At 51.0% G+C, this 8,699-nt stretch overlaps 2 protein-coding genes across 2 annotated transcripts; both read right to left on the bottom strand.

Moving 5' to 3' along the window:
* Nucleotides 1-4,726: 4,726 nt before the first annotated feature.
* Nucleotides 4,727-5,730, bottom strand: GUITHDRAFT_150432 (hypothetical protein; the record flags this gene model as incomplete). The annotated part of the gene is made up of 5 exons (XM_005839700.1): nt 5,409-5,730; nt 5,329-5,360; nt 5,156-5,268; nt 5,005-5,104; nt 4,727-4,951 (listed from the first exon to the last, which is right to left on the bottom strand). Coding segments are annotated over exons 1-5 (521 nt in total), but the record flags the coding sequence as incomplete, so codon positions are not given.
* A 234-nt stretch (nt 5,731-5,964) lies between these two features.
* On the bottom strand, nt 5,965-6,836 carry GUITHDRAFT_150434 (hypothetical protein). Its single transcript, XM_005839701.1, has 3 exons — nt 6,565-6,836; nt 6,300-6,490; nt 5,965-6,249 (listed from the first exon to the last, which is right to left on the bottom strand). The coding sequence occupies exons 1-2, from the start codon at nt 6,800-6,802 to the stop codon at nt 6,486-6,488; spliced, it is 243 nt and encodes an 80-aa protein (XP_005839758.1). The 5' UTR covers nt 6,803-6,836; the 3' UTR covers nt 5,965-6,249; nt 6,300-6,485.
* Between the last annotated feature and the right edge of the window lie 1,863 nt (nt 6,837-8,699).

Below are 8,699 nucleotides of genomic sequence, written 5' to 3' on the forward strand. Positions count from 1 at the left end.
AGCGGCTGGAGTTGGACCGCTGCAAGGGACTGGCGCAGCAGCTGATAGCGATAGACGGCAGCTATCTCAGCCGTTGTCATGCCGCCCAAGGTTAGCAGGTGAGTCAGCTCTGCCAAGCTGCCCCCTTTGCCCCAGGGTCCTCTCTTGGCTCGAATCTTGAAAGATCGATCGTGCACGATGCTCACATGTACAGCTGTGAACTTGCGACCATCGATCGCGAAGTCCTCTCTTCCCTGCCAGAGCTTCTCCGCTTGTGCATTGCGGAGGAAGGAAACAGTCACCGGGATCTCCTCAGCACTCGCTATCTCGGGTCTATACGGAGCCTTCCACATGATTGCTTTACTCTCTTGCACTGAGTCTACGATCAGTCCGATCTCTTCAAATTTCTTCTTCAGCTTTTCTTCATGGTTGACATACACCGAGGAGATGCCCAGGAGAGTCATGGAGATGAAGGAAGTCACCTCGTTGCCTGCTGAGGCGGTGTATGTCTCGACCTTCTCCTTCTTGGCTTCTTCAATCTGCTGCATAAACCACTCTCTGGATGCGTCACTCCATCCAGTCATCGCTTCTTGCAGAAACTCACGTCGTGCCTGCTGACATGTCGAGCGGATGGCTTCTGCGATAGCGTCGGGGGTGCATCCCTCCACAGCCTTGCAAGCCTGGGCTGTCCTGCTGTTCGGATAACGCTTCGCGAAGCTCTTCACCCTCTCGACGAGATCAGCTTCGAGGACAGAGGCATCCACAATTCCGCTCTGCGTGTATTGGCATGATCTCCGATACAGCAGGTTGCGAACATTTTCATCATACTGAAGAACCATACTTAGAAAGCTATTTGAAGTATACAAACCTCTCGCTTGCAGCTTCCTTGGCGCCCTGGCGGCTTCCCCTACACCTGACGAGGAGCCATGCTGCCGAAAATAACGGCGCCTGCCGAAAATAACGGCGCCTGCCGAAAATAACGGCGCCTGCCGAAAATAACGGCGCCTGCCGAAAATAACGGCGCCTGCCGAAAATAGCGGCGCCTGCCGAAAATAACGGCGCCTGCCGAAAATAACGGCGCCTGCCGAAAATAACGGCGCCTGCCGAAAATAACGGCGCCTGCCGAAAATAACGGCGCCTGCCGAAAATAACGGCGCCTGCCGAAAATAACGGCGCCTGCCGAAAATAACGGCGCCTGCCGAAAATAACGGCGCCTGCCGAAAATAACGGCGCCTGCCGAAAATAACGGCGCCTGCCGAAAATAACGGCGCCTGCCGAAAATAACGGCGCCTGCCGAAAATAACGGCGCCTGCCGAAAATAACGGCGCCTGCCGAAAATAACGGCGCCTGCCGAAAATAACGGCGCCTGCCGAAAATAACGGCGCCTGCTAAACCCTAAACCCTAAACCCTAAACCCTAAACCCTAAACCCTAAACCCTAGTAGTAGTAGTAGTAGTAGTCGATTTTATTAGAATGCTAGAATAGTCGCATCGGGTACCTTCCCGGTCTAGTCTAGTCTAAATGGGTTCTGACGCTTGGCAGAGCGGCCCTTCTTGGATGGCCCGTTGTGGCATCCAGGGTTCTATCGCTGTTCCGCTTTTTCTGTTGTTTCCATAGTCCTCCGTTCCGAGCCGCCGGTGCCGTATCTCCTCCGGGCCCGGGTTGACGGTTTCAGTGTAACCGTCCACCTTTCTATTTTTTGCGCTAAGTCCATGTCCCTTCCCCGCCTGCCGCCTGTGAAGCTTCCCCGTCAGTCTGTCCTTGTTGACCTTTCCCCTGTCGTCATCCATCTGTCTCCTGTGTCCTTGCCCCTTCCTTGCCATGTTGGTTGTTTTTCGCCTATGAGGCTTCACCTTCGGTCTGTCCGTTGACCGTTGCCCTTTCGTCTTCATCTGTCTTCTGTGTCCTTGCCCCTTCCCAGCCATGCTGATCCTGGTTGCTAGCTTTTGAGGCTTCCCTTGTGATCTGTCCTCGTTGATATTTACCCCTTCATCTTCCAACCATCTTATATCCTTCATGCTTGTTCTCTGTTGGTCGTGTCTCCTCGTCTCCTTGAGGTCCACAGCATGTGTTGCACTTCGAGCAGCTGGATGACTATCTTGGTCATGGCTCTGTCAATCATATCCTCGTCCATGAGCAAGTTCCGGAAATTTGTGGTCCATTCCCGCTCCATAATACTGCCTCTCACTCCTGCAATGAACGTGGCTTGTATGACCTCTGTGTTGTCGCTCCTACTTGTCATCTCTGCCCGCAGTGCTGCATATTTCTGTTCTTTCTCCTGAAACTTTGCTTTCAGGTTTGCCAGACTGCTTCCCTCGCCCGTGAACTCTGAAGTTCTTGCTATCTCCACCAGCACAATGCGATTGCTTCCTCTGAAGTAGCAGAGCCCATCTGGTATAAGATTGCCGTGCTCTGGTGCAGTCAGTCCTAGCCCTGTCATAGAGTTGATTGGCGTTTGCCACCAACTCTCCTGTTCAACACTTTTCTTCTTCCAGCTTTCTGTCAGGCATCCCTTGATTGTCTCCATTACTCTGTTGTGTGCCAAAGCGATCATGAGCTCAAATTCTTTGCAGGCTAGCTGGATATGCACCCAGCTTTCTTCCCTGCCTTCGCACCATGGGCAACAGGGGGATGTCGTCTTCTTCCACTGGAACAGCTTTTTCCTCGTAGGTGCTGACCAGGTAATAGCTTGGATGGCTGTCCGAAGTACTGATCCTCGACACCTCTGTAAGGCTCGACCTAGGATCCTTCTGCCCACTTGTGGTTCCAGGAGAAAGGTTTCCGTCAAGGTAAGGGGGGCTTCTTTCCTCCTCAGTTCCAGTTGTTCTTCTCTGATTATCTTATCCCATATTTTCAGTCGATCCATCCCCGGCTTGAAGTTCTCTTCGTCTGCAATGCAGAATCCCAAGTCGCTGTCGATGAGGGCCCTTTCCCACGTGGAGGAGAAGGAGGATTTTCCCTTGCGAGCTTCCTCTGCAGCTTCTTGCACTACGGTGTGGTCTGCGATCAGAGAGAGGTTGATCTCAATGCCTTCCCGCTGAAATTTGCTCAGGCATTCCTGCAGTCTTCCTGCCAAGTCGTATACGAGCTCGTCTTCATACTGCATGGTAGACCATCTGAGGGTGTCCGTAAGAAAGCGATGCATTCGGGTTGATTTAAAGAGGACGAAGATTTTCCTGATTGTTTTCTGTTTGCCTCTTTGTTCCCAAATCGCTTGTAGGAGTATGCAGAGTGCGATGGTATGTGCTCTGATGACGCTACATTTTCCGTGTATCTTGATCGCTCCGCGTTCCTGCTCTCCTTCCTTTTCTTGCGTGCTGTATCCTATCGACATTGATCGACCCTTCCTGTTTCGTGATATGTCGCCGTGGATTGCGGACCACACGTGGTTCCTGTTCTTCTCCTGTTTGGCCGAGGCTTGATAGTTTTCGTTTTGCTTCCTTCGGTATTCTTGTAGCTCCTCCTGTTCAGGGATCAGGTGTACTGTGAGTTGGACAATTATTCTCTCTTGTTCCGACTCTTTGCAGTAGACAATCAGGTCGTCTTGTGACTTCCTGAGGCTCCGATCGCCCGTCCTCCAGAAATTTGCAGCGTAACATATTTCTGATCCTTTAGGTACCTTACCGACTAGCATGAAGCCGTCAGGGATTTCTTTCCTGAAGCAAGTTTGGTTCCATCCGATCATGATTGTTCCGGACTCGCATGCGGCGTGGCTGAGGTATTGCTCCTGTTGGTCGATCCATATTATTTCACGTCGAACCTCGTCGTCCTGCAAGCTGTCTGTTGCGGCCTGGATTGTCGGGTGATAGAGGGTGGGCCAGTTGCTGAACTGTTTTGTTTCAGCGAGCATCCCCAAGTGTTCTAGAAATTCGTACGACAGCGGAAGGCCTTGTTGTCTATCTCGGATTTCAGCCATGGCGGTGGTTAGATGTTCCCACCAAGCTTGCGAGTTGAGTAAGCTGTTGTGTTTTTTGCTGATATGCTTAGCAATTTGCAGTAGGATCTCTGTCTTCTCTGGGTTCTTGGCGCCATCTTCATCTTCTTTCCTCGCAAATGGTGCCGAGCGAAGGGAAGGTTCGGCTTCTTTGATGTCTTGTTCTTGGCCCGTGTGACTTCTGGGCCGGTCCATGATTGCTATGTCGCCCTTGATTTTGAAACTTTCCTTACCTTTTAGGATAAGGTGTTCCTGTTGATCCAGATTGCCTAGTAATTTAGCCATGAGGGATCTTGTGTTTGCATGAGCTGGGTGTGGCCTTCTCTCTTCTGCTGCTTCCCGATGCTTTTTGGATGTCTCCTCCCGGTCCTCCTCTGATTGCGGGTGTGACTTTCGTTTTCGGGTTGTAGCACTATCCTGTGTGACAGCCTCTCGTCTTTTCCTCTTTGTTCCTGATGCTCTGTTGACGCTGCTTACCCAGATGACATTTTCTTGTAGCAATTGCATTACGATCCCCTCCGCCTCCTCGCGTTGCCTTGGGAAAGGCCAGAGCTTCCTTGGCAAATGCAGTTCTTCGTCCGCGATAGGTCGTACATTGCGTAGCAAGGAGAATTGGAGTTTCGGGAGTTGCCTCCATAAGGCTTGGAAGTTCGTCCAGCCCTGTGGTCTGTTACAGTCGTTCAAGTTTGCCACCATATCCTCCATCCTATGAAGGAGGGAGATGCTTCCAGGTAGGTGACCTGCTTCTATATGGGCCCAGCTGATCCTCGTGTTTAGTTTTTCCGCCAGCCAGACTGCTAAAGCTTCGGGTCCCCGCACCACATCCCGCTCCATAGTTCGAAAATTCATTTCTCTTTGGAGCTCGAGCATTGTTTGACACCCCCATTTTACGCACGAGTTTCTGAGTTTAGATATCAGTCTATCTTGGATGTCTCCACCATGCTTACTATTCACTTCTCGTTCGATGTATCGTAACGCTGCTCTCCCTAGGATTGGGGCAGGATGAGGGACCTGCAGCCCTCCATTCTCTGTTGGCAGGTAGAATATACCATTCCCTGTACTTTTGCTTAGGCCTAACGCTTTTTTAAAAGCTCGTATCCACAGTTGATCTAATTCTTGTAGGTCTCGCCAAGTCCATCCAGTCATGACTGCGGAGTAGCGAAAGACGTTGAGAATTCCAACTTTCACCAGGTAAAATTTTTGCGCAGGAGTATAACTCGACGAGCTGATATTGTTGATCAGTTCTTTGGTTTCTTCAAAGACGTATGCTCGTTCTCCCCAAGTGAAAGGGCAGCCCTTTATTCTTCGTCTTTCTTCCTTCCACAGAGAGATGCGATAGCCGAGATATTTGAACGGTTTAGTAGCCGGTAGGGCTTCGACAGGTTCCCCCATGACCGTTATTTTGTTCGCACCAGGAACCTCTCCCTTGCGAGCATAGTCGAAGCTGGTTATCTCTGATTTCTTATTGTTGATTTGCAGTCCTGACCATTTGCAGAAGGAATCCACCACTGCTACCAACTCTCGCATTTCTTTCATCGTGTGTGCGATGAGTACCATGTCATCGGCGAAGGACAGGTTGTTTGTTGTTCCTGTGCTGCACTTGTCCAATTGCCTAGAGAGGATGCATAGCACCAAGTTGGCCAGTTGTGGGCTACTTGCTCCACCTTGTGGCAGCCCGATCATTAGAGGTATTTTCCCTGTGTTGAACTCGTTTGTTTGTATTTGCAGTTCGACTCCACTGTTGCAGGCTATCACAGTTCTAATGTCTTCAGGATGGAAGCCTAGGCTGTTCATTGCCTGCTCGACCACCTCGATCGCCACATTGTTAAAGAAGTTCGCAAAGTCCAGGTACAAGAGAATGAGGGACGTTTTGGCCTCTTCTGCTTCTTCTACGATCGAGATCAGTCGATGAGCCTGCCGACTTGTGCTTCTGCCTGGACGGAACCCCTCCTGGAAGTTTGTGAGGACGTTATTTGCTTCTACTGTCTTACTCAGACGATGCGCCAGGATTGCCTGAACTAGTCGAGTAAGCGTTGACATGACGCATATTGGCCGCATGTTTTCGAGAATGTGACAGAATTGATTTTTTGGCAGGAGGCGTACTCTCGCTGTCTTGTTGAGAACCTCAGCTTTGCCTTCTAGGGCTGCATTGACTAACTTACCAACTTCCTCTCGGCATGCTGGTGGCAGCGCCCGCAGCACTTCGTTCGAAATGAGGTCAAGTCCTGCAGCCTTTCGTCTCGGCGCCGAGGCGAGCCAGACATCAATCTCTCCCGGTGCCAGGGGTCTGGTGATTTCCTGTTGTTGTCTCCTTGAAAGCTGCACCCCCTCAGGCGGTGTGATCCGTCTTGGGGCCACGGTTGTGAACGACTTACATTTTGTGCAGTACGGGGTAATCCCTCCCCCTCCGATGGTCTCGTCGCTTGAGTCAGCCAAGGGGAGCATACATCCGATGTTTGAGCATTTTAAGCAGGTCCCTTGTTTCGTGCATGCGTTGACGCTGAAGAAGAATCGTGTATGGTCCGCGTCCTCTAGCTCTCTAACCTTCTGCATTGGGAGATGATCCGTGAGATCACGGTATCCTGCTATCTCCCATGTTGTTTTATCCGATTCTTCTAGTGCTACAATTGCTTTCGTGATTGTGTTTGCAGGTAGCAGTGATAGAAAGATCCAGTCATCTGTCCCTTCTCGCTCGATCCCAATCATCAGTTGCTGGTTTGCACTCCAAAATGCTCTAACGCCCCTCGTGTCTTCGCTAGATAAGGTTGCTTCGATTTGGTTGATGAGCTCGTCGGCATTGTCGACTATCTTGCCGAGCAGTCGAAGAGCCAAGCCTTTGTGGCAACGAAGGGAGTTAGGGTGTTTTTTCTTGATGTCTTGACTTATCATCGGTTCTTTGGGAATGAAATCATTCTTGCGTCCCATTGCATTCTGGGATTCACGGCTGCCTACCGTGCCTAGCCGTGTTTGCTGCTGTTGGCAGATCTCTTGGAAAACTTCGTTGTTTTGTTCTTCACATATCGTTCTGAACCTCTCGATCTTAGTTCGCAATTCTCTTTGTAATGTAGCTTCCGTAGGTACTCCAGTCGCTGGGCTTTGCTGTGATGCTTCCCTAAGTTTAGTCCGCAAGTTGCGGATCGATCTCTTCAAATCCATTTGTTCTTTGTTCGAATGTCGCCTCCCTCCCTTTCTGATTTTCACCTCCTTTAGTGGTAGAGAGTTGGCGAGCATCTCACAAATGTTACATTCTTGCGCCTTAGCTCGCATGTCTCGTATGTTTGCATCTAGTTGTTGCGCCCATTCGATCTTCTTCTCCTCCCACGAATCGCGATCCAGCACCCATCTGCTTTTAGGGGTTTCCCCCTTCTTCTGTCGTGAATTCATCTGATGCACTTCTACTCGTGGGATTAGCTGCGTCTCCTCGGACGTGAACTTGGTGTGTACTTGCACCACCAGGGCTCTGTGATCAACTGCTCCCCCTATCACACAGCCGTCGACCGTCCACGATTGAAGGGAGATGTTTGGAAAGTTGTCCTCGTCACTTGGGGGGTGAATAGCGAGAACTGCGTCGAGTTTGGCTTCTATCAGTTCTTGTTTGTACCATGTTGAGAAGGTAAATGTTGTCCCAGTCTCGCTGATCTGTTCATATGAGAGTGTACGGTGTGCGGAAAGGTCTGCCAGGAATTTCTCGAATCTCTCATCTGCTTTTGCGGTGATAGATGAGGGGGAATATCCTCTCCGCATTGGTGTTGTTGTGTTGGTTCTTGCTGCATTAAAGTCTCCGGCTATGATGTGTGTCTCTCTCGTTCCCAGAGCGAGGTGTAGCAGCTCTGCCCACAGTTCCCCTTGCTCTCGAATCGCATTTTCCGCAGGTACCTGATGGAGGTTTGTGACTAAGAAAGAGTTTTTCCCTGTTCCGACTTTGATCGAAAACACTCGGTTTCGATATTTCTTTTCTTTGTTGCACGCCTGGTGAGCGGCAGGGGAGGGTGACGGCGACAGGGCCGCATGTACCAGCGTTACCAACCTCAGGTCTCCTTTCCCCTTCTTCGCATTGATCTTTGCAGGCCCCAGGAAGATTCTGTAGCAGGCCCAGTTCTCCTTGATCATCTTCCTTAATTTGTTCTCGTCGCGGGCCGAGACCCTTACCTCTTGTAGTAGCACAACCCCAGGTTGGAAGGACTGGATTAAGTATGCGAGGATGTGCTTGAGAACAAAGTGATTGCAACCATTCACATTTTGTGAGATGAGGAAACCTGGGTCTGAGCTTTTTCGATGCATCTGCGCCCAATCATTGCCCCTTTGCTCCTCCTGCCTTTCCCCCCTCCGCTCCTTCCCTCTCTGGGAGGTTTTCTCTCCTGATTGTGCATTCTCCTCCATTTCCTCACCCAGATGTCTTGGTTGGGGCTTCGTGGAGGTCGCCTGCCGCTGGATTGCGATCGGCTGTACCTCCTCCTCAAGCTTTGTCGTCGAGGTCATCAGCCGCTGGATCGCGTGTGGCTGTACCTCCTCCTCAAGCTTTGTCGTCGAGGTCATCAGCCGCTGGATTGCGTTCGGCTGTACCTCCTCCTCCGGCTTTGTCGTCGAGGTCATCAGCCGCTGGATTGCGTTCGGCTGTACCTCCTCCTCCGGCTTTGTCGTCGATGTCAAGTTCTCTTGCACCCTCGCCTCCTTCGGCAGAGATCGCAGAATTACCTGGGCCGTTTCCTCCATCTTCTCCAGATGGGTGAGAGCTTCCATCGTTGCTAGCCAGTCTTGATTTGTCTCGCAGAGCAGTAGGGTGTGA

The sequence above is a fragment of the Guillardia theta genome, assembly GCF_000315625.1.
Source record: "Guillardia theta CCMP2712 unplaced genomic scaffold GUITHscaffold_7, whole genome shotgun sequence".
NCBI classification, from domain to species: domain Eukaryota; class Cryptophyceae; order Pyrenomonadales; family Geminigeraceae; genus Guillardia; species Guillardia theta.